The sequence below is a fragment of the Trachemys scripta genome, chromosome 1 (genome assembly GCF_013100865.1).
Source record: "Trachemys scripta elegans isolate TJP31775 chromosome 1, CAS_Tse_1.0, whole genome shotgun sequence".
Classification (NCBI taxonomy): Eukaryota; Metazoa; Chordata; order Testudines; family Emydidae; genus Trachemys; species Trachemys scripta.
The window spans coordinates 280,903,268-280,929,980 of NC_048298.1; the positions used below are offsets into that span (position 1 = coordinate 280,903,268).

Here is a 26,713-nt window from a genome sequence, read left to right on the forward strand (position 1 = left end):
TCCAGTTGAACTAAAAAGATTGAGATCCTGATATATGTATGTGCGCGTGCACACACACACACACACACACACACACACACACACACACACACACACACACAGAAGGTCTTGATCCTGAAAAATGCTGAGCACCTGTAACTCTTACTGACTTAATGTCAAAGTGTACTGGAGGTGAACTGCACCTATCAGGATCAGACAATAACTATTTAATAAACTTAGAACACACATCTCTATGTATTAAATATATACACACAAACTACACAAATCCACACACAGATAAAAACACAGAGAGGCATCTAGCAGAATCAAATACTATAAAACAGCATTAATCATTTACACTTCAAAAAAATCAGACATATGACTGAAGCTTGAGCTAAGTTTAATTAATGCTGTGCTACATCACTTTATAGTGAAGTAATTTAATTCATGGTGAGAGAGTTAACCTAGATATATTATTAATAATCATTTACAGAGTACTGCGAATTCATGCAGTGCTCTACACATGTTCCTGACCCCAAAGAGCTTAAAATCTAAGACTGACAAAAGAAACAAATATGAGACAGAGTAAACTGCTATAGGGGGAAGAGAGTGTGAGAAATTCTTGAGGAACAGAACATAGCAGGAAGGATTTATGGAAGAAATTAGTAGAGGATCTCTGGAGAACAAGAAGTTGGACACTCTTCTTAGTGTATGGGGAATGGCGTAAAGTAAAGATGGTGAAAAGCAGGGAGTTTAAGAAGAAAATGAAGAGAGCATACCAAGAGAGGGCTGGAAAGAGCTTAAAGACTGGGGTTGAAGTTTGTGATGCCTGTTTTCACCCTGTATTAATGAGATGACACTAGTGCCCATACACACACACACACACACACACACACATACTCATAAAATACGTGGTGACAATTGCTTGGTGATAAAAATGCAGAGCCACACAAATAAATTACATTTCTCTTACACCTGCATTTCACCAATTAGTCTATCTCTATCAGAACTGCTTGAAAATTGCAACCCCCTGAGCAGCTTCAAAAGAACCAAATGAAAAATAAATGGCTGACCAAAAAAAGAGAAAAAATCCCAAAACAAACCAAACAAAATAAAACTTCCATCAACCTGCTAGAGCATCGTTTCTCAAACAGCGAGGGTCCTCCAGAGGGTCTGCCAGTCCCACTGATCAACTCCTCCCTCTCCCTCCCTCAATTCTTCCCCCTCCCAGCTGTTCAACGGCATGCAGGAGATGCTGGGAAGGAGCAGAGATGGGGGATGCTGGGGGAGGGGGCGGAATTATGTCTGGGGCCGCCAGTCTCGCTGATCAACTCCTCCTCCTCCCTCTCTCAATTCGTCTCCTCCCTACCAGTGCCTTCTGTACGCCTGGGAACAGCTATTCAGCGGCGCGCAGGAGGCACTGGGAAGGAGGGGGAGGAGCGGGGATGGGGTGTGCTCAGGGGAGGAGGCGGATTCATGTCCGGGGCCACTGCCCCTGCTGATCAACTCCTCCCTCACCCTCCCAGTGCCTCCTGAATGCCGGGGAACAGCTGTTCAGTGACGTGCAGGAGGCGCTGGGAAGGAGGGAGAGAAGCAGGGACGGGGTGCGCTCAGGGGTGGGGAAGAAGAAGAAGGCGGAAAGAGGTGGAGCAGGGGTGAGGCCTTGGGAGAAGGGGTGGAATGGGGGGCTGGGCCTGAGGATGAGCAGGGGTCATAGGATCTGCAAAAAAAATTAAATCAAAATGGGGGTCTTGGGTTGCTAAAGTCTGAGAACCACTGTGCTAGAGAATATTCTTTTATTTTTCATCCCAAACAATGGCATATGTCTCTCAAAATTATGTCAGTCAGGGTTAGGTCAAACAATTGCTCATCTTAGACCAGTAACAGATAGAATGACATGTGTGAATAACCATTTTTTTTGGTTTGCTGGCCAAACTGAAAAAAAAAAAAGTTTCACGTCAAAATAAAAGCTATTTGGTTTTTAGGTGAAACAAAAAACTGAAAACAAAATAAAACTTCATTTTGGGTTGAATTAAATGTTTTCTTCAAAGTCAAAGAAAAATCTGGGCTGTGGGATACCTTTCTTCAAGTCCTTACTCTGTCCCATCTGGTAGGGATTTGAACTTGTTAGACTCTTCCTTCCCCAATTACAGGTGAGTGCTCCAATCACCAGGCTATAGGATATTCTAGAGTTGGGCTCTCTTATTATCTTCTATTAACACTGTTTTATTTTGTATAAAAAATAAATATTCATTAGAAGAAGGAGTGAAACTCAAGTATCCAACTCCCCCCCCCATCACAGCTAAATCCCCTAACCACAAGGCTAGAGTCATTCTAACTCTCTTTCTGGCTTTATAGGCAGAGCATTATGAAAAGTAGAATAGCTCTTTTTAAAATCTATCTAAAACATTTCTAAACTTTTCTTGTTAAATATGTGGAATACACAGATGCAGGACAGTATGGTACAAAGGTTTTTATGGCCATCTTAAGGGATTTCCTCCACAAGTCATTCATTTCCTGACTTCTCAGTGTTTCACATTGCAACCTTAATATTCTTTTAATGTAGTTTCTCATCTTAAAAAAGCCTGGCCAATTCCATACAAAAAATTGCCATCCTATACAATATTTTCTAGGCAGCTACGGCAGAACACTCTCTACCACACAATCAAAGATGCAGGAGTTCTCTACACTTTCCTATGTACCTTCAATCATTCTATTAAAGCAGGTAGGTCCTATGTCCCTTCTTACACACTTTCACTCATATGGAAAAAGGCAGCTCTCTCTCTGAACTTTCTTAACATATGAACATGTGCACAGAGACGATAGAAGACTGGCAGACACTGATAGTTGGTCATATTTTAAAAAATCAGTGCATATTTGCCAACTATTTTAAGACACTTATAACTTTAACATATCATAGCCAACTTTTGTGAAACCACTAAAATGCACATCTACAAAGAAGAAATTATATTCCTGCTAAATTTCAAGTTTTTAAAACTAAAATGCTCACAGCAAGACCTAAAGTTAAGGCTACGTTTTAGTCACAGATATTTTTAGTAAAAGTCATGGACAGGTCATGGGCAGTAAACAAAAATTCATAGCCTGTGACCTGTCCACGACTTGTACTATATACCTCTTACTAAATCTTAAAGGGGTGGGTGGTGGGGGGGGACGGCATGCAGCCCGGGACCCCCACTGGTGCTGGGGGGCACAGTTGGAAGGGACAGTTGGCAGGGCTGGCAGGCTGTCTACCTGGCTCCACGCCTCCCCGGAAGCAGCAACATCCCCCTCCCTCAGCTCCTAGGTGGAGGTGTAGACAGGAAGTTCTATGCGCTGCCTCCGCCCAGAGCGCCAGCTCCACATCTCCCATTGGCTGGAACAGCGGCCAATGCGAGCTGCTGGGGCAGTACCTGCAGGCGGAGGTAGTGCGCAGAGTCCCTTGGCCAAGCCTCCACTTAGGAGCCAAGACAGGGGGATGTCACCGCTTTCAGGGAGCCCCCCCAGGTAAGCGCTGCCCAGAGCCCTCACCCCATACTGCACCCCAAATTCCAGCCCTGAGCACCTTCCCACACTCAAACTCTTGCTGCTGCTGGGAGGCATGGGGGCCCTAGATTTCCCCAGCAGCAGTTGGTGAGGCTGGCCACGGGGCAGCCCCAACTGCTTGGGCAGCCCTGGGGTCAGCCGCACCAGCTGCTGGAGAAGTCACGGAGGTCACAGAAAGTCACGGAATCCATGACTTCCATGACCTCCAGGACAACCTCACAGCCTTACCTATAGTTAACATTCCATAAGTGTTCCAATCTAAACAATATTTTCAGTCTTATAATTTGTTTGGTCTTTTAACTCTTGGGTTGAAATCTGGCTGTTTTGTTCTGTCTAAGGATTACTTTTTTTAAAAAGTAATAATGTTTCAGCCATTTTTGAGAATGGGAATTGAGAATTTTCATATGTGGAAGTTGTATTTTTTTTCATTGCCTCCCATTCTCAAAAATGGCTGAACCGGTTTTACTTATTTTTTTAAAAACAGTAGTCCTTGGGACTGAGAACAAACCATTCAAAGATAAAAGACCAAATATATAATAAGACTGAAAATAAAATGGAACACTTATGAAACGTTAACTATAGGTCTCACTGGGCATTCTGTTAACTATAGGTATCACTGTACACTCTGTCTGTAACTGAAGCCCTGCAAATTCGTGGATATCCACTTTTTATCTGCAGATATTCGCATCCGCAGATGCAAATCATTTTTGTTGATTGGGGATGGATGTGGATCCAAATTTTATATCTAAAGCCCTACAAATTTTGTATCTATACAGGGCTGTATTTGTCATGTATAAAAAAAAAACCCTATGTTTGAGATTTTCAAAGCCGACTAGTGAACTTAACGGGAGTTATGTAAACTTCAAATGAGTTATGTGGCTAAGTTCCCTAGTCAGCTTTGAAATTATCAACCTTTATGATTATATGTGTGTGCATACATATAAGTATTTACATACATATATGTGTAACTATTACACGCTATTTATAGATTCATAGATTCTACGACTGGAAGGGACCTCGAGAGGTCATCGAGTCCAGTCCCCTGCCCTCATGGCAGGACCAAATATTGTCTAGACCATCCCTGATAGACATTTATCTAACCTACTCTTAAATATCTCCAGAGATGGAGATTCCACAACCTCCCTAAGCAATTTATTCCAGGGTTTAACCACCCTGACAGTTAGGAACTTTTTCCTAATGTCCAACCTAGACCTCCCTTGCTGCAGTTTCAGCCCATTGTTTCTTGTTCTATCCTTAGAGGCTAAGGTGAACAAGTTTTCTCCCTCCTTCTTATGACACCCTTTCAGATACCTGAAAACTGCTATCATTTCCCCCCTCAGTCTTCTCTTTTCCAAACTAAACAAACCCAATTCTTTCAGTCTTTCTTCATAGGTCGTGTTCTCAAGACCTTTAATCATTCTTGTTACTCTTCTCTGGACCCTTTCCAATTTCTCCTCATCTTTCTTGAAATGCGGTGCCCAGAACTGGACACAATACTCCAGTTGAGGCCTAACCAGCGCAGAGTAACCAGTCCCTCATCAATAAAGTACACAAAGAAAAATCTATGATCTATTAGACTTGGCGATCCCTTTAAATAAAATGAATACTTATCTTTATATATCATATTTATCTTTCCCCTCTAGTTTCCTGAATTGGCTAAAGCTGTTTTTATACTTGCATTCATATTTGCAGTATTGACTAACCTTCCATTTCTGTTCCCTGGACATCCTAGCACTGACTGAATTAAATATGAAGCAAAAAAAGAAGAGAACAGTTTTGTGAGGAAAAAAATACAAGTTGACCTTGAAGGGAAAACCACCAGCAGTGCATGAGCTTTTGCATTACATTGCTGAAAATCTGTAGCTTTTTACTTCACTCTTTTATGTCGCATCATAGGAAGCAGATTTGGACTATTGATTATCATACATTATAAGCTGCTCACCTCACCATTAGCCTGTAATTTTGACTGCTGCTGCTAGCAGACAGTGAAGAAAATCGAACAGCCACTTTTGTACTAGCAGCAGAAACTATAAACACAAAGTGAACTATCACCACCAAGGGCCAAATTAGTATTTATGAGAAAACAGAATCAATTTAAAGGTAAAAATAAATATATAAAATAGGTCATATGCCGCATTGTACAGCAAGATGCACTGGAAGGGTGATATGCACCGTTGGTCTTTATTTCTACTCGTCTACCTCCTGTTGAAAATAAACCCTTAACAGTCCAAGTGTGTACAATAAACAGCAGCAGCCTGGAGACTTTCTTCAATCTCTGGAGCTTTAAGGGTAAACAATCAGCCAAGTGCTGTATGCACTTTAGGGAGAACCAATCCTAAAATAACCTGCTAAATTATCAACCATAGAAAGAAAAGGAAACAAGCTACCTGGCAAATGATAGTCACCTAGATTGGAAATCTGTAGCAGAAAGAGAGCTAAGATAGCCCAGGATGAAGTCATGCTGGCAAAATGTAGACTGTACAATATAAGATATATATTTGAGCAAAAATATGCTACATCTGATATACTGTTTTAAGCTACAATAAAAGTCAATGCAAAAAATGGTCATTTGAGCTAACCTTAAAATGAAAGATGAACTTCTGTGGTTCTTTCTCTTATTCCTTACTCTTTCCTCACTGTCCTCATAAAAGAGAATAAAATAAAAATGGTGCCATAGTTCTCTTTACATCACAAATACACTGCACTACAATGATAACTAATTAGTGGGTTCATATTGCTGACTTCTTTCATATGGCTAAAAAAATGGGAAATTATAATTTGACTCATTAATTCTTAAGTGTCTTCTTTATTATCGCGAGGTGAATTTAATATAATTAAAGTTTTTTGCTTCTAACAATGATTCAGTATAGCTAACCTAACTTCACAAATACTATTTCACTTTAATTGGCTCTTAGATGTCTATTTTAAATTACTTTAAAAATAAAAGACCAAACATAAAAAAACAACTGCCAAGAAACATCTTATATGCTATGTTTATAATCTCCAGGTCACTACAGTTTGTGTCAAATTACTGTACATAATGTAATAGTGTATGCTCACGTTTGTGTGTTTATGTGTGTATGCTGACTTCACTTACATAAAAGAAATTATATAAAATCAAACAAAACAAAACCACAATACCCAAAACCACACTTCAGTGAGGCAAACAGAATTTGGCCCATTATGCCTTATATTGGCTGACTTGCTAAATGATAGCTCACATGCATTCTTTGCCTAAAATTTCATTCTCGTGGCATTTAGCATGTGTAGCTATGCATCACCATATAGGCATGTAACAGGACTATAAGGTAGATAAATAGATTTTGTAAAACTACATATTACATTTACATATTGGAAAGGGTAAAGGAAGAACACTTACTTTTCTACCATTTATGGGCAGTGAATTAAGATGTCAATAATTTTGTTATATATATGTTGTTACAGTCTTGGTGGATACTAGCATATGCTCATCAGTCTTACATATTAATATGCTTTATTCTTTTTCCTCTTCTTTCAAATAACAGCTGATATCCTGGACAACTGGAGGGAAAACCTGGCACCACCAAAATCAATGAAAGTTTTGCCATTGACTTTCATAGAGCCAAGATTTTACCCCGTTTCCTATCCTCTCTGGATACTGCCACACTCTAATCTACCTGTTTTACCTTATTCACCTTTATAAATGCTAAAGGGGAAAAAAAAGATCCAATCCTACAAATCCTTAGTAGCATGCAGTCCAGCTGAAGTCAATGATACCGCTCTTGTGAGCAGGGCTATTCAAATGAGAAAGGGTTTACAGGACTGGGCCCAAAAGTTTATATCTACCTGTTCTTAAAGCATGATAATGCTATTATAGTCCACCTCTTGCTCGTGAAATGTTCTCTTTTCTACTGCATTACATAGTGAACAATAAGAATGTGTTTTCTGAGCTTTATTACATATTGGGGGGAGGGGGTATTTGCCTTTGGGTGCATGCACAAAGTTCACATTGACTTTCCTGGAAGCTGAACTCATTTGACCCTTGGTTTTGTGTATTCATTACTGAAAATGGTTATATGTGGAACTCAAAAATGAAATAACTACAGGGCTCTTGAAATCACACACATTTTCAGTCTAGTTGCATACAAAATTATGCAAAGTGAAAAATCAGCATTTACTTTAGACCAATAGAATGCACTAACTTTTATATACTATTTTAATATTTTGACATAAATATTAAACATTGAATGCCTATATTTATGTACACATATGTATAAATAGTTGTATACTTAACTGTATATATTTTCCAAAAAGAGATATCAGTAACTCTCTCTTAAGAACGACAGCTAGTAATTCCTGTAATCCGATCAGAAACCCTTCTAGAATTAATATGAAATTGTGTCTCACTTTTAATTTGAGGGAGACAATTACCTTTATTCAAAAATGTTGTAACCTGAAAGAACTATTTATCAGTAGGCATCTATTAGAGACAAAAAATAATGGCTTCTCTGACATGCCCTAAACACTAGGGTTATATGACACTTCTGATGAGAACAATCAACTAAAGTACTACTTCTGAGGTTGGATTCCTGTTTAATTACAATTGCTTTTGACATAAATAAGCAGAGGTAAACAAATAGTTCTCTGCACATGCTTGCATTTATTAAACAGAGCTGTTTGCAATCTGCATATTTATATTGGCTTGTCTGTTTAAAGGCTTCTTTCTGTTAGGCAAAGCTTAGATTAGAATAATGATTGACAGAAGAACCAAAATGGATTCACGTTTTTTTAAACCTCTTAACTCTTGTGGGCTTTTCTTCTGATATTACAACTATCAACACCTGAGGATTATTACCCTTATACACAGTTTCCCTCTAGTTTTTCAGGAAACAGGGTAAGGGGAGGATATTTCTAACATTGATATGGCATAAAATATTAGAAAGGCAATTAAAAGGTGGTGGGCCAGTAGATTTAGTCCTAGTTCATCACTGCTGTGTTAGTCCATAAACATTTCAAAAATATTGCAGGGCCGAGAGGATTATTACATACAGTACATTAAAATTTGCTTTGAAATCTATGAAAGAGTTAGTGTCAGTCTTACATATTTTTAGAGGCAGTGCAAAAATAAGAAAATATACTTGTTACCTGAAAATTTTCCTTCCTCACAGCGGGCTGGTCCACAGATCCCAACAATGGGTCTTTGGCCTCTGCCTTGCTGTTCTGGAGGCAAACCAGATCTGTGAGTCACAGACAGAGATAGGCTCCACTTCCCCAAAGCCCACCAACGTGAACACTTCCTCAGTAGAAAAATACTATCTAAACCAGAGGGGGGTAAAACATGTGGTCCTGGCACCACTTGTGGCCCTTGAGACTCTAAACTGTGCTTGAGGGTGACGGCGTTAATAAGAATTGATAATGTGTTTCCTGAGACATATCCTGTAATTTGTCAGTTGAAGAGCTTAAATCAGCCCTCCCACTCTGCAGTGGGGGCAAGGGCATCAGTTTCTCATGTAGCCCCAGGAACAGCTCTGATAGCTGGCCATCTGCTGCATCAGAGGGAAGGGAAGAGAGAGTCTTTCTGGATGCTCCATGGCACCTGCTTCCCTACCAGGGTTTGAGAACCCCAAGTGAGCAGGACAGGAGGTCAAATGGTTCTGTCTGAGCCTAGAGAAGTGTTTAGAAAAGGATATATCCCCTCTTTCACACAGGACAGCTCAAGAAAGGGAAAAAAAGAAGTAGAAAACCAGCAACCAATTTTGGCTTCCTAGTTCTCTGGCCCTATACCAACCCTGAGAGGAGCTAGAATCTGCTTTAATTTTTTTTTTTTTTTGAATGGAGATATCCCATCTCCTAGAACTGGAAGGGACCTTGAAAGGTCATTGAGTCCAGCCCCCTGCCTTCACTAGCAGGACCAAGTACTGATTTTGCTGGAGATCCCTAAGTGGCCCCCTCAAGGATTGAACTCATAACCCTGGGTTTAGCAGGCCAATGCTCAAACCACTGAGCTATCCCTCTCCCCAATTTGCTCACCATTGGACCAAATGGCAGCTGCAGATAGACAGAGCACAGCACACTCTGGCTCTCCCTGATCCCACCACCAAAATACTCCCCGAGCCAGGGCTGCAGGGAGGAAGACATAAGAGCCAGCTATGCCAGCTCTATGCTTGCTGAGGAATTCCCCACCCTAAGGAAATCCCCAACAGGAGACTTGCTGGTGGTTTGCATTGCCTAAACAATCAGCCTAAACTGATAAACTATTAGCATTTAAACTGTGAATATAGTGACTCCTTGTTGTAGAGCCCAAGAGCTGTTTCCTGGAAAAGAAGAGAGATATGACTGCAGTAATTAATAGGACAGATCTGTGGATCTGTTAGAAAGGACATTTTCAGACTAACACATTTTCCTATTCTTTGTCAAAGGCAGGTCTGTAGATCATACAATGGGATTTTATCAACATTATTCCAATGAGATGGGATTCCTCTAGTTCAGAAATTAAATTGAATTTGTATAATTATTTACCAATAATTCATAAAATTCAAATGATCTTCTATGTTGTGTTCATATCTGTTGTGATAGTCTTTAGGAGCCCAGTCAAGATCAAGGCCCCATTGTGCTGGACACCATACAAACAAATAGTAAAAGCCAGTCCCTGCTCCAAAGAATTTACAATTTCGTTAGAGAGAAGAGACAACAAGTGACTATGAGAAATAAAAGCAAAGAATGAGGGAGGACAGACAAAGGTAATGAAAACATGATCACACTCTTGATCCTTCCTGAATGTACCAAATATTTTTTTTATTTTTTTTAAATAAACAAACATTGCTATCCCTGACTGACACACAACCAAGCACCAGTGATTAGCTTTATATTACCACATTAACTATTTTTCGTAAACTATCAATTAGCTTAACATAGTCTTTACATCTATACCCAGAAGAGAAGCCTTTTGCTTTGTAAGCCGAGATACACCATCTTAAAAGTTTGGGGATGGCAGATATTTTTAAAGGACACATCTGACTGCTATGTGGCATTGGTGATATGGTGGCTTTCTGAAAGACTCTCTCTCATTTATATACCTGTTTCAACAGCCCTGCTGTCATTCAGAGTATGTCATCACTTCTCTTCGATTGTGATAGACTGAAGTCAGTAGGGTTCTGTGAGGGAGAATGAGTTTGCCTATTGCAGGATCAATGCATTAAAGTTTGTCAATAGATACTCAATCCTTTATACATGGTAGACTATGACAAGGAGGCGTGGACTCCCTCAGAGATTGACAAGGAGAGACCACAACCCGCCCCTTGGGTTCTAGAGCTAGGAAGGTCACACCTGCCCTGCCGGAAGCTGAGGGGTGGGACAAGAAGTGGAAGTATAAAAAGCAGGTCCCACAGCTCAGTTGGGCTGGAGCCATTGAGGGAGACAGAGCTGCCAGTCGACCAAGATGATGAGGAGCTGCTGGGGATGCTGCTGTCCACCTACTGCAGGGAGATGGAGGACACCCATAGAAAGGAGGTATAATCAAGGGGAAAGTAGGAAGTAGCCCATGAGAACTAGATGGCAGTCTGGTTGGGCTTTGGCCTGATACTAGGTCAGCGTGTTGCAGGAAGAGACTCACTGACCTAGTGGTGGACCATTTCACCACTGTTAGGGCCCTGGGCTGGGACCCGGGCCCCTCATCCCCTTAATCCTTGTTGGAAGCAGAATGTTTTCCCACTCCTCCTTCTGAAGGCCATCACTGCTACTTCCGCTTGCCAAGATTCAGCTATCAGATCACCACAAACCTCTCCCTTGCCACATAGTAGGCTGGAGATCTCTGAGGAAACCTAACTTTGTATATGGGTTTAGAGATGTTTTTGTAGAAAGGTGGGGAAAAAGGGAAATGCCTCATGTGAGATTTGCCCTAGGTCAGGATAACCAGTTTGACTAAATGGCACCATGGACTATGATTTTGCCAATTGCTGACTTTATGTTTTATTGTATTATTAGTGCCTTCAAGTCAGAGATTTCCTGGATGGAGTTTTCACTTATCCCAATTTATGAGGAATCCACATTCTTCTATGATTTTGAGTGTCACAAGAATATCATCCTTGGCTTTCTGCCTGGGTGATGCTCCATTACAAGATAATTCAAGAGAGAATAAATAAAGATGCCCCTTTGTCTGAAAGCTGCCTTTCTAACTATGAGAACTTTGGCATAGACTATTGGGAACACAGAGAGATACAGTTAGATTTTTTTCAGGTTCACAGTCAATAATAATTAAAAAAAATCTCTAAGATATTCTGTTTGAAGATGACTTTTAGAGTCTTCATGCTGAACTTTAATTTTTCCAGATGCCTGATCAAGAGTTCCAAGTTCCAGATTGTGTTGTTGTTTTTTAATACTTTGAGGATCATAATTAGAATAGAATATAGACATTAACAATTCTCTGTTGGAGGAACTTTCTCTGTTCCTCTGATTTGCATGTGTTGAAATAAGCAGCTGAGTCACTTTGGTATCCATCACCTTTGAGCTTGTTGCATCTTCATCTGTTACAGAGATCTGTTTGAGTACTATGCCATAAAAAAATGGCTGTCTGTTTCATAGCAAGATCTGTAGTCTCTTTGGTTTTTTTCCCCAAAGATTTTGCCATTACTTGTCCACAGGTTTCCTAAATAACCTCCCTGGATATAGTTAGAATCTACTTTGCCTGGCCATTAGCTTCTTACAATCTGAATCATATTCCTTTGAGAAACTGCATTACATACTACAGAACTGGACAAGAAGCCAAAAAGCATCCACAGGCACAACCAAAACGGAAGATGCTGCTAGTGCAATCTTTCTGAGAGATGTCCTCTATTACTTTATCCTCATGCTTTATTAAGGAGGAGCTACAGTAAGACATTCCACAGTCTAAGAAAACAGCTCAGGCAAAGCAGATAGATGCTACTGCTGCCCTTAAGACTACTGAGGAAGCCTCATAATTTCTCTTGAAGATAAATCATACAATATGTCTGTCCATGGATTCCTTGGGAGAAAATCTCCATTCTGTAAATGATAGAGCCTTTCATTAAGGCAGACATGGGTGCAGACATTTAGAAAGATGACCAACCTTGTTGTCGACATATAAACATTATGAACTATCTTGGGCTATTCAGAGAGACATTTTGGTTTCCTAAAGCATTTCATCTGATATAATTAATACAGAACTTCATATATGCTTCCTACTAAACCTTGATTTGCTTTTGTTTTATATTAGATCTCTGCTCTTAGTCTTTTTGTGTGCATGGAAAGAAAAGTTGAGGGACTTCTGTGGGGTTTTTTGGCTTGGCTGTCTGAATCGTTTGGCTCTTAGGATTGGTCCACACTGGGGCGGGGGATCGATCTAGGAAACGCAACTTCAGCTACGAGAATAGCGTAGCTGAAGTCGACATTTCCCAGATTGAACTAAGTTTACTTACTGCGGGTCCACGCGGCGCAGGCAAGCTCCCCCGTCGACAGCGCTTCCTCCTCTCGGCGAGCAGGAGTTCCGCAGTCGACGGGGGAGCGCTTCTGGGATCGATTTATCACATCCAGATGAGACGTGATAAATCGATCCCAGAAGATCGATGTCTACCCGCCGAATCAGGCGGGTAGTGTGGACCTAGCCTTAGAATAAAAAATAACAGGGATCTGAAACAAATGATCCCCAAAGGTTGTCTGATGGTTCAAAAAGTGACCAATGGACTTCTGAATAAGATATTGATTTGCTTTATTTTTCTTGTAAAGAAAAATGTTGCTTTGACCATTAAGGGGCCAAAATGGATAAGTAGCACTACATGTACTGTACTGTTTGTCGTTCATTAGGAAAAACTGCATAAAGAGTTAAGGAGGTAAAAAACTGTTCTTAGGAGAAAGAGGACTCTTTTTTTTTTTTCTTCGTGCTACCTGCTACTGTACAGGTACATCACACACCATGCTTTGTAGGTTTCAGGCATGTAATTTAGCTAAAATGATACAATAGCAGAGCTTTACACTTATTTGTCCAGTTCTCAAGTGACTCTGTGTAGTTCCAGCTGAAGATGCATACAAAGCAGTTAATTTGCTACCACCAAGAAAAAAATGTTATAACATAAAAAACATTCCCTCCCTTAGCTCAAAATTATCTAGTATCTAGGGAGCCCAAGTATTTGTAAAGCTGGTATCATGCATATGCTTCCAGTGTATCTGCTACACATATACACCTGGCATCCATCTTTATGTAAAAATAGATTTAATTGTCCCTAGAATGATTATGTGAAAATCTCTGTTTCTGGATATTTAATACAAAACAAATAAGTAAAAGGACAAATGTGATGTTGGAGAATTACTGTTACATTACTGGCAAGGTTTGCAGACAGAATGTGCACTGCATCATGGCTATCAACAAAATAGTTTATTCCTGACTTCTAAATATCTCTAAATAGAAACAGTGGTCTTTTTGTAGTATGACATTTGGTACTTCTCACAGCTGCTTAATCAAATTCAGAGCTGTTTCCATTAGGAAATGCTTGAACTGGAACTTCATTTCCCATTTGTTCTCATTTTTCTTTTTCGATTGCCATTCCTCCCTTCTTCATCCATATTAGCCTTCCTAGAACCTAATTGACTGGCAAGGCAGGTGAGCAGTCATTTTTGAAGCTATGCCCATTAATGTTTTGGGGTGAGCTGCAGGGGTACTATACAGCTTAGTGTAATTTTCAGATCACTAATGGCAAAAGAGTGCAATACCTAGGCAAAGCACCTGATCTCACATTTTTCAACATTTTGAAAAATTCCAAGCCTATGGCCTCTGGTCTGGCAGTTCATGCAGAATAGTGGTCCATTAAAATACCGATGCAATTGCACAAAACTAAAGCAAAGGCACAAACAAGAGGAATGCCTAATCTGAAATTATCTGAATCTCCGTGCTAATGTTTGCATCAGAGGAAATTGTGACATTAGCAATTATCTTAATTCCAGATGAAAAATTTGTGTATAACTTTAATAAAAATGAATTCTTCTTGCGAAGGAGCACAACAATCTGTAACATGCTAGAAATCTGACATCCCTCATGAATTATAACAACAAACACTATAACTGCTCAAGGTCTTTATTTTTGTAATGCTTATGATTATCCATTTTCCTCCACAAGTTTATAGGCTCAAGTGTTCCTTCTGGTGGAAAAAAAAGTCACTTTGTAAAATGACACCTTGGTGGTACATATACATATTCACAATATGACTTCTATGTCATATTTACGCAGCATACTAGTCAAAACAAGATTTCACCTATTCTTCCACATAGTTATTTCCATACAAAAATAAAGGTGCATTCCTCCTCCTTGTCTATCTATCTACAGAACTGTGGTAGACACTATCAGAAGTATACAATTTAACTTTTGTTTTCTATAGAGTAAGTCTTAACCCATGTTTATTTACAGGTTTTTCCATGACTGTCTGCCTGTCCTGGTATTGTGTAAACACTGGCTTTGGATTTTGAACTTCGACTTTAAGTAAGCCAGGCTCACCACCAGTAAGTAATAGCTGGGCAGGAGGGAGATCTGTTATATGCAGCTTTTCTCTTTTCTAACAGAAAAATACAAAAGAAAGTCTACTTGACTAGAACAATGTACCTGTAATATTCATTGTGATATATCACTGTTCCCCTCTTGGTATTGCTAGAAATGCACTCTGAGCCAGAAATTCTTATTTCAAAGCCTCAAGAGGCCTGACCTCTTTCTTTCCATTAGGTCTGTGGCTTCTGAACACTAACTCAAATATCATTTATGTAAATAAATTAACAGTTTAACTATTTGATTCAATAAGAGTACTTCTTAGGGAGCCAGAGTGGGGTGACAAACAAAGGTTTCCATATTGTCAATAAACCTCATTGTAATATATAAGCCTCTGCCCTTCTGACAAATTGACATCACATATTTAGCACCTAATTTCTTAAAACACAATCAAGTGGAAAACAGTGACAGCAATCCTGTAGAGTGCACCTGCATTACAAAATGCTCCTATGATATATTACTACGGATACTTTCATACACTAGAACCTACTGGTTTACATCATGTTCAAGTGAATTCAGTGACAGCTGGATGCTCCGATCTGCCTCCAACATTTGCAGCCACAGTTCAATGCACCTGCACACCTTCAGGGAATGTTTCAGAGGCTTACTGACCCTCTGGACAGAGTACTGAGACTAACATCTACAGTATCTTCGGGGCTATGTATTGGCAGCCTGTAGAATGAGAAATCGGAAGGAAAATTAAAAAAAGATAAGCACTGAAGTAAAAGGACATAAGAAAAGAAATATGAAAATGGCCAGTAAATAAGAATAAAGAAAAGGTAACTCTTTAACCAATTAACTCTTTCCAGTAGGAAAAAGTGACGTTAGGTATTCTGAACTTCTAAGTGGAAAACAGAGGGGGGAGAGGAAATTATATATGAAATCTAAAATGTCTTCTCTAATATTTAATAGAAATAGGCAATCAAAACTCATTTCGTATAGACTGTTCATATTCAGTCTCTTTTTCCAAGAAAATCTGAGCTGTAGCATTTAATAAGTGAAAGTTATACAAAATCATGTTTTGTTTTATTTTTCTTATTGGTAGCATATCTTTTATAAAACAATCAGCAAATGTTGTCTGTGAGTATAGTGGCCTCTTCAATCCCAATCTACAAATCTAATGAGGACAAAAGCGGAGAATAAAGTATTTCAGACACAGAGGATTATTAACTACAGTATGTGTATTTCTGTTGCTTTGTATTTTCTGATTTTGAAGGGGAAAGCACAGAGTTTTCTAAATGCTTTCAGTGTCACTGCTAGCCAACTCTAGCTCTGATGATAACATGCATCTTTGATGACATGGATGAACACATCTAAAATTCAAGTCTTCCTTCTAGCAAAGCTGTAATCCTGTACAGAAGGTCAAAGAAAATACGCCTATTAAATCCAACCAGTTATAAGCTGTAAGCAACATTTTCCTATTAGGATTTCTCTCTCTGCTTTGCTATCTGATTTCTACAGGGATATGCACCTGTTTACCATGCTAAATCCTGTTGTTCATATTTTGCTTCTAACACATTTCCTTTGTTCATTTCCTAGTGGTAACAAACAGAATTGGTGTTATTGGTAGCATTCTCCAAAGACACAGTCAATGCAGATGCAGCTAATCCCCTACTGCTTATTATTCAGCAATCAGTGCCTGCCAGTAGGATTTGGGAGTCCCAAAAGATTGTGTTAAAAGGAAAGGGTTAAATTCAGCTTGCTTAATGACATTCTCTGCTCTTGAGACTATTCATCATATTCATGGAACCAATTCCATAGAGGGAGCTAAGGTTGCTAGTTAAGTTAAATTAAGCTAGATGGATAGGAATCCAAGTGAAGACGATCACTGTCAGGATCTAAAGAAGTGTTCTTTTAAGGGTGGAAAGCTATTTGAGCAAAGATGGTTCTTTTAATCAGATTTCTAGTCCCAGATATGCCTTGTAAAAAGTTCCATTTGGTAGATATCACCTGTAGACCTACAGTACCTAAAAAATTATCATATGAAAAGTAACTTTCTGGGTTACGTAAGTCAAAACATTAAAGTGAACTTATTCACTTTCTCTGACCCTCCCTCCAAAACACCCAAAAATTAAAATAAAAACAAAATAAAAAAACTATTAAGTGACAATTTTTGAGAGACAAACTGAATCATGAAGGGCTACAGTGGGGAACCTGAGGTCTTTGAGGATAGATTTATACATAGAGTTAAAATCCTTCTCAAATGCCACATGAAGATCTTCAAACACAGTAATGGACTAGGAGGAGCTGAAATGCCTGATTTGCCAACCTAGGATTTAGAATTTTTTTGGTCAGCCCAATACCTAGACCCATCCACCAAAATCACAGAAAGGATTAAGTGTTTGGGACAGAGCAAAGAAAGACAATAAACATCTTTAGCCATTTATTGTTATTCTTTCAGTGCTCACCAGCCATGCTGGGAGCTCTCTGAGCAAGTCCTTTCGACTTTGTTGTACAGCTACACATGAAGCTTACTTTTGTCTTTCCTCATTTACAGTCTTAAAAAGGGAAGCAAATTTCTATCTTGACTTCATTGAGAATACTTATATGCTTAAAAGTAGGCATGTGCTTATGTACCTTGCTGAATTGGGGCCTATAATAGTGACATTTTACATACAGAAAAGCTGTACTGGTGCAGAGCTGAATCTTACCTATCACAGTTTGGGCAAAGGTGAGTTTTGGGAAGGAGGAATCATAGAATCATAGAATATCAGGATTGGAAGGGACCTCAGGAGGTCATCTAGTCCAACCTCCTGCTCAAAGCAGGACCAATTCCCAACTAAATCATCCCAGCAAGGGCTTTGTCAAGCCAGGCCTTAAAAACCTCCAAGGAAGGAGATTCCATCACCTCCCTAGGTAAAGCATTCCAGTGCTTCACCACCCTCCTAGTGAAATAGTGTTTCCTAATATCCAACCTAGACCTCGCCCACTGCAACTTGAGACCATTGCTCCTTGTTCTGTCATCTGCCACCACTGAGAACAGCCGAGCTCCATCCTCTTTGGAACCCCCCCTCAGGTAGTTGAAAGCAGCTATCAAATCCCCCCTCATTCTTCTCTTCTGGAGACTAAACAATCCCAGTTCCCTCAGCCTCTCCTCATAAGTCATGTGCTCCAGACCCCTAATCATTTTTGTTGCCCTCCGCTGGACTCTTTCCAAAATTTCCACATCCTTCTTGTAGTGTGGGGCCCAAAACTGGACACAGTACTCCAGATGAGGCCTCACCAATGTCGCATAAAGGGGAACGATCACGTCCCTTGATCTGCTGGCAATGCCCCTACTTATACAGCCCAAAATGCCATTAGCCTTCTTGGCAACAAGAGCACACTGTTGACTCATATCCAGCTTCTCGTCCACTGTGACCCCTAGGTCCTTTTCTGCAGAACTGCTACCTAGTCATTCGGTCCCTAGTCTGTAGCAGTGCGTAGGATTCTTCCGTCCTAAGTGCAGGACTCTGCACTTGTCCTTGTTGAACCTCATCAGGTTTCTTTTGGCCCAATCCTCCAATTTGTCTAGGTCCCTCTGTATCTGATCCCTACCCTCCAGTGTATCTACCACGCCTCCCAGTTTAGTGTCATCTGCAAACTTGCTGACAGTGCAGTCCACACCATCCTCCAGATCATTAATAAAGATATTAAACAAAACCGGCCCCAGGACCGACCCTTGGGGCACTCCGCTTGAAACGGGCTGTCAACTAGATATGGAGCCATTGATCACTACCCGTTGAGCCCGACGATCTAGCCAGCTTTCTATCCACCTTACAGTCCATTCATCCAGCCCATACTTCTTTAACTTGGCGGCAAGAATACTGTGGGAGACCGTATCAAAAGCTTTGCTAAAGTCAAGGAATAACACATCCACTGCTTTCCCCTCATCCACAGACCCAGTTATCTCCTCACAGAAGGCAATTAGATTAGTCAGGCACGACTTCCCCTTGGTGAATCCATGCTGACTGTTCCTGATCACTTTCCTCTCCTCTAAGTGTTTCATAATTGATTCCTTGAGGACCTGCTCCATGATTTTTCCAGGGACTGAGGTGAGGCTGACTGGCCTGTAGTTCCCTGGATCCTCCTCCTTCCCTTTTTTAAAGATGGGCACTACATTAACCTTTTTCCAGTCATCCTCTTTGACGGGTTGACTTAAAATAATGATGGCTTTTAGAAAGGCTTGCAGGGCTGGACAGTTAGAATAAGTCCTCGGGAAAGGGACTAGTTGCAGGGGCAGGTCAGGCAGGCAAAAGTAAAAGATAAAGTCAATTTATCACATCTCTCTGCAATTTATCATATTGAGATCAGCTTCACATATGGATGTGTTAAACTCACAAGGATATTAGGGATATATATTATGGGGACAAAACTGTCATCCTACAAATGGATGAAAAATATTTAATTATGCTATTACTATACTGTAATTCTAAAATCACAAAGAAGCCATATCAATATTGGGAGTATGGGAATAAAGCTCACAACACTTGCTTGACAGAACATAAGATACAAGGCTTGCTTTGACCCTGTATGCCTCCCACGCTGCAATCAAGTGCACTGACAACAAGCCAGAGGTGTTCACTGCATGAGCAGGTGAAAAAGGTGATTGTAAGAAGTGTGAAGACAATTCTGTATCCATAATACATTCATCCCAATGTGCAAGGACATCTGTTAAAATGCTTTCTCTTAACAAGCACCTTTAGAGATCCTATGACAGCAGCTGAAGAATGATAAACAGAGGATAAATTAACAAGGAGCTATGAAGTGGCACAATGAAAGTGGAGAACATCTATTGTGAGGAACACAGACCATGAATAAAAGTGGTGATAACTATAAGTAGCAAATAAATACTTTGAGGACTAGCTGTTACTCTCTGTTACATGGAGCAAAATCTGCTTGAAGAGTTTCCAAACCTGTGATAGGATTAGTGTAACCAGATGAGAGGAAGAAAATATCGGGACACATTGGGGGGTGTGGGGGATCTGCCAGCGGAGAAAAAACAAAACAAAAAACGGAGTGCGAAATATCGGGCCAAATTGCGTCCCGACCAAACATTGGTCAGGACGTGGGACAAACGCCTAAATATCGGGACAGTCCTGATTTTATCGAGACGTCTGGTCACTCTAGATAGGATTTGCTGTGTTTTCCTTCTGCTTTAAGGGAGGCCTCTTAGTGGAATGTGGGAGCCATGGCTCTGTGGGGTGCATAGGAGTAGAGAAGGAAATGAGCAGAAGAGGGTAATGAGTATGCAGCCCTTTCTCTCTAGCATGGTCCTCTCAGTGCAAATCTACCTGGGAGTCACCCACCAAAATCACAGAAAGGGTCAAGAGTTTGGGACAGTACCCCTCCCCCCTCATTTATTTTACATACTCTTTCAATGCTCACAAACAAAATTTTTCATTCAGGCCCTCATATTCTGCAGGTACTAGTGGTTTTGCTTGCAATTTGATTTGATCACATCACTACTCCCTTCAAATCTTGACCACACCTTTGTCAGTTTCTTGCACAAATGCCTCTGCCTTCTTCTATGCCCCCCTCCCATGACCTCCTTGAACTCATCTGAAAGACCACTACTCTGTCCACATTTAATTCTCTCTTGAAGACCTACATCTACTATCCTGTCTACAATTCTTAGCTGACTGCAATTCTTATTTGACTATATATATATATATATATATATCCCTCTTACATATATAAATACAAGTAAATACAGGTATATTATATATAATATACTCCCTGTATTTATTTTTCCAGGCATTCAAGAATGGAAAGTTCTTGCCCAAGCAGCTCACGGTCTCAGGACAGATAGACAGATAGGACTGGCCATAATATATCTCCCTCTTTGTTCTTCTTCCCCTAACCTCTGTCTGCCTATCTATCTGTTCTGAGACTATGAGCTGCTTGGGCAAGAACTGTCCATTCTTGAATGCCTGGAAAAGTGCCCAGCACATCATGAGTGCTACCATAAACTAACTAATCAAAATGGGCTAAAATGTTCAAATGTAGGTTTGTGAGGTTAGTCAACTAAGTGTGTATTCAAGCACCTAATGAAGATTGAGGTGCCTAAATATAGATTTAGGTTTCTACCTTTAGATACAAACATTTGAAGATTTTGGACTTAGATCCTAAATACTGACTTCCTAGCTCTTCTCATGGCAAGGTGGGAAAATATCCTTTGAAGACAATTCTGCTATCAAATATGAGCAAACCTGCAGAGCCAAACATCCAAATGGATTGTTTGTGTTTCTGTGGCATATAGAACTCAGCCTATTTTCATAATGAAATCTTATATAAAGGAGGTTTTATTTGTGATATCTGCTATTTCTCATACACATGTTTTCAGGAACACGGTTTTTAAATTTCTTGGATGACATGCTATAACTTGTCATGCCCAGTTGTGCAAATTTCTTGCAGAGTGATTTAACCCATGGTAATGAAACACCTTGCATCCACCAAGTAGCAGACAGGAAAGAAGAGCTAATTTAAAGAAACTTGCTTATAATCCTGTCCCCTCCGTGAAGGTAGAGAGTATCACTGATGATAGAGATTGGCCTACAGGGCCCCTAATGGCATCCTCCAGACATGGAGAACAGCAAACAACCTCCTATCCATATGGGTACAAGGCAAGAAAGCAGCAAGAGCTGACAGAAAATCTGGGGCAGGACTGGCCATAAGGGTCTGAGGTACTTACATCTACTCAGAACATAAAGATATTAAAAATCAGATACCCAAATACTATGGGTCTGACAGCAAACAAACCAGAATATACACATAAGGCCCAATCCTACAATCCTGATTTGGGCAACAGTACCATTGACAATAATGGGAGCTTTGTTTGAATCTGGACTGCAAATTCCAACTCATCATTCTCTAGAATGCAAGACCCTCTGTTTCATAAACCTTGACTCACCAGTAATTTAGGTGCTATTTTTAAAATATAATTTTAAGTGACAAAAAGTATTTGTTTGTAAAAGGAAAGCACACTCATGAATGGAGCCCTTTAGGTAAGAACTTCAATGTGGAACAAATGTCAAGATAAGGCAAACTTTATACTTAATAACCTTGATTATACTTTTTTATTTTACATAAATAGAAAAACACCATTCACTAAAAAAGTTATTTATTCAGAGGTCATTCTGAAAAAATAAAGGCAAAAACCCTAACCAAAAAACATTTACACATGCACACACAGTATACACAAACACACAAAGGCAGTAAATAGGATGTCTGAGATACACCTGCCTTGCTTAAGGGCAAAATAATAATAAAAAAAACTAAAACAACTCCGCCCAAACATTTAGTGGTTACAGAAAATGCCCAATCCACCTTTTGAGTAAGTTGCTGCCTTTCCCGCCCTTCAATCACAAATCCCTGCACGATCAGCTTATTGCTTTAATAAATGACTGTGGTTAAACACAGGTGGATTTTTTAAAACGGACTTCAAGCAAAAATAAAAGAAAATCCTATGCAATGCAAAGGCTAACAAAGAATGTTTCATTTCTGATAAAAGCTAAACAGCAATGCATTTCAGCACAACTCCCCCCCCCCATTTAGCTTTATCAAAAATACCCAGCAGGCATTTTTCTCCATTTAGCGTTATCAATAATAAATAATTAAAGCAAACACTGCATGTTAAATTCTGTCATATAAAACTGGGAGTAAATCTACCTTGAGAAAATGAATGGGCTGAATTTTCAGAGGTACTGAGCAACTACAATTCTCTTAGACCCCCTCAGAGTTGTAGTTGCTCTGCATCTCTCAAGAACTGGCTCAATGGGAGTTTTGCATGGGTAAAGAAAGCAGGATTTGGCTTCTATTGTCCAGGGCATCTGCACGCCTAGAAAAAATTATAGATGAGGAACATGGAAAACAACTACAAAAAAGAAGGCAGTTTCTACTAGGTATAAGCTGATGATGATGACAAATGCTGTTATTTGTTAAAAATCATTTACTTTGTTTTCTTTTTCATTCCACTGTTTTACAAGCTATTTTCAAATTCAGAAAAAAAAAATGATGTGATGTGCTTTTGTTAGATGACATGGGTATAACAACAAAATGATATACTGATTTCTATAGAGGTTACCTTTTTAATTAATTACTAGAAACCCCCAAACCAGAAGAATATTCATCAAACATGGCAAAACCTGAACAGTTATTTCTTTACTTATGTTACTCTGCATATGATCATCACTTCCACTCTTTTCTTCTTTAATTACAGATTTAATAAATCAAAATTATTTCTAACCACCATAACGTGACATCAAGTGTGACAGTGAGTTGGCATATACATGTCAATTTCTTTCTCTTTCTCACACACACACACACAAAATGGAAGAATAATGTTTCAAGCCCAATAAGTTTTGGTCAGATGCAGAAATCTTCACAGACAGACAGTGATTTGAGTGAATATCTTTCTTCTCTCAGCTGCTGGAGAAGCCTCTCCAGCTGATTTTTGTGTCTTGCAGTAAAGCAGATAATGACTAGATAAAGTATTTCATGTACTTTAGCAAAAACTGCCTTTTCAATAAATTTACTCTAGGCAGTAATGAGCTATATTGTGTGGTGGTTAATCTGCTCTAAAAAAAGTAGGAAGAAATTCTTCTGCCCGGCTCTCAGGTATTAAGTCCGTACATCTTTTATGTTGACAGTTCAGCTCCAGGCTATAAAACAGAAGAACCTGTTCTACATCTACTGTTTAAAACAAGCGCAGAAAACCTAAACCCCCATCAATCTGCTGTCTTAGTTTTACGACTTATCTGTGGCAAAAATGAATCATAAGAAAGATTTGTCCTGATTCCACAGACAGATCCATCAACCTGCTGGTGCTTGTGAACCATACAATTCCTACAGAGATTGGTGGTAATGGTAGACTTGCAGTATTAAATGTGTTGAAGTGTTGAACTATGGATATTCACATCTGATAAATTTCAGTGAAAGTCTGCAGTAAGAGCATGCCCAGAAAACGTACACACACACACACAGATAAATTTTCATTTCTTTCATACCTCTACAATCTCTGCATTGCATACCATCTTTTATAAAGCTCTGTCAGGACTAATGCAAATATAATAAGGCAGAGTGATTTAACTTTGAATATTATTCAAATGAAATTTTGGTTCAACTCTTCTGGAATATAAAATGCATACAAATCTGCAGTCTTCTTCTTCATCATGTTACTTGTAAGCCCTTTAAGAAATAATACAGTCTTATCAAGTTCTGAGCCATAGCCTTAAAAAAAAAAAAAACCCTAGGAAGATTTATAATCTTACATGTAAAATTCTGATCACAAGAGAAGACAGCTAGCAGATGAAGTATTTGCTCACCTGGCAGAAGCAGATCAACAGACTGAAGTCTACTTGTGATGGTGTGTAGGGTGAGGATAGCAAAGGAAAGCAAAGTCGGGAATGCTTGAAAAATAAAATATTTTTAGTTAACAAGTAGAAAAATAAAATGTTGGGAAAAGGGTCCGTATCAATTCTGAATCCCTCTCCCCAAATGGTCTCTGCTTTTGTATAAAACAACCTTTTTGAATGACCATCTCTAAGAGTAGGGCAGCAGTGTCACAGAAATGCATGAGGCCTCCAGTTAAGGACTAATGGCCAATCCTGGTTAGGTCAGGAAAAACTCCCATTGAAGTCAATGGGTAAATTATTCTATGTGCAAATGATAGTGGGAATGTCATAGTGGTGATGCAAATAGTTTCAGATAATACTGTGTTGGCTCTGTTCGTATCTTTCAGTACTCCATTTTGCTATACCATGGCTTACTCTATTGACAGCAACTTCAAGGTAGTAATCTAGTAATAGTCAAAGCCAGAAATTAGCTGCTAATGAGAGGAAAAAAATGGGACCCACTCTCTCAAGTAAAAGGTGGTTTATTGCCTTTGCTCTAATGTCTGAGGCGTGTGGGGGACGTCTGAAAGGTGACATTAAAAAAAAAAAGTTTGAGTATAGTTTAATGGCATTTATCCCACAAAGATTGGGAACAACTGTCCAATCTATTGATTATTTAAATATTTGCAAAGAAAGTAAAAACAATTAATTATATAAGCTAATAGAAAAAAAAAACTTCTCATGCAAAGTAATTGCAGTTTTTTTTGACCTGATATCAAATTCATTTAATCTACTTTATGAAATTGCTTGAGGAAACATTCAGCTGTTTTCTGAAAGATTGACTTGGGGATTACTGAAGCTGTATAATTGTTCAAATGATCAGAAAAAAAGAAACACTTTGTTTTACATTAATCTTACTGAAATGGGCAATGAATTTGAGAAATAGATTGCTGTCTAAAAGTCTTGCCAAAAAAATGTCTAGCTGAGAGCAACTGTAGCTCCTTTTAAATTTTTTTTTATTTTAAACAATCTCATTTTCTTACTTTCAATCTTTATTCAACATCTGTTGTTTCCCCCTCCTCTGTAACATAATTATGCAGAATTCCAGCGCAAAACAGGTTGAGTAGTTAATAACAGGCAGCTTAAACATTTTTTCGCACTGTTGCCCTGCAGATGTTTCTTTCGTTTTCTTCTTTTTTTTTTTTGGCTTCATGTTTAATTTGTGTATGTTTCTGTCCTGCTCTTAAAGTGTGCTCTGACAACATATGGAAGCACCTGAAAGTAAGTCTGGGATATGCACATGTTTATAAGGCTACTATTATGATATTCAGCACATCAAAGAGCAGAGTGAAAGGCATGTTATTTGTTTAGTTGAAGCAAAAGCAATTAATCTATGAGTCATCTTGTTACCACACTCAAATTGATACTCCAGTGAGTTTTCCAGAGCTTTTAAAGAGATTCTTTATGTAGGTCCACCGTCTTTCAGTATTCATAAATGTTCACTTTTCTCCAAACAGGCTTATTTTTGCCTTCCTAAATTTGACATAAAACCACTATATATCTTAAAAGTAGTCATGCTTCTATGATAAATACTTCTCATTTTGTAATACTTCATTTCAGTAAGTAGCACTTGACATTCAACCTAAAAAAAAGGTGGAAAATGTTACACTGACAAATGTTTGCTCTGTCTAAAAAGGTCCTCTGAAACACACAGCTCCTCCATGCAAACAGAGAGTGCTATAACATGCTCCATTTTCCATGAATTTTCAAAGAGATCATTTATTAGGATGAATAAGGGGTCCTAATTCCAATGCACAAGTGAAAAATATGTTGTGACAAGTAGGAGCTAACTAAGAAAAACAACAAAATGGTCTAATTAATCTTCACTTTATCCATATTAGAATAAAAGGGTAAAAACAATGAAGGAGCGACTGAAGTCATATTCAAAAGAAGATACTAGATAGAAATAGTTAGGACGGATCTCATCTTACATATGATGGATCACAAGTGAATAAAATGCAGCAGATTCTGGGAAAATGTGTGCTAGAGCAATTCGATACTCCTATCTTCAGTTCTTAGTAAATATCTCAACTGACATTATCCAGTGAATTCTGAATTATTGTAAACAAGATGGATCCAAATAATTCTTAATAATTTAAAATAGAATATTTTATCCACAGGGTTATGAATTAATAGTTCATCAAGTTTGTGCTCTCAGGACTGAGAAAGGCTTTTTATGTTGTAATATGTTTTTTTTTATATATTATCACAGATTGTTATACAGTATGTGTGCACACCTCTGTGTATTCTCTCCATATTTCTTGGCAAGCTGTTATACAAAATGTTGATTTTA

The 26,713-nt window shown here is 39.1% G+C and overlaps 1 protein-coding gene across 8 annotated transcripts in view; it reads right to left on the bottom strand.

The window, feature by feature from the left end:
* Window positions 1-26,713, bottom strand: part of PCDH17 (protocadherin 17) — a 105,301-nt gene that overhangs the window by 7,099 nt on the left and 71,489 nt on the right. For 2 of the 8 annotated variants that reach the window (XM_034758386.1, XM_034758387.1), the window contains 2 exons: window positions 24,352-24,435; window positions 8,647-8,721 (listed from right to left, as the gene is read on the bottom strand). The exons of 2 other annotated variants lie outside the window; for them this stretch is intronic. In XM_034758386.1, the coding sequence (XP_034614277.1) occupies window positions 8,647-8,721; window positions 24,352-24,435 (159 nt within the window). Of the gene's footprint in view, window positions 1-8,646; window positions 8,722-13,066; window positions 15,719-24,351; window positions 24,436-26,713 lie in introns of those variants that run through there. 4 more of the 8 variants (XM_034758389.1, XM_034758392.1, XM_034758388.1 and 1 more) reach the window with 3 other exon arrangements.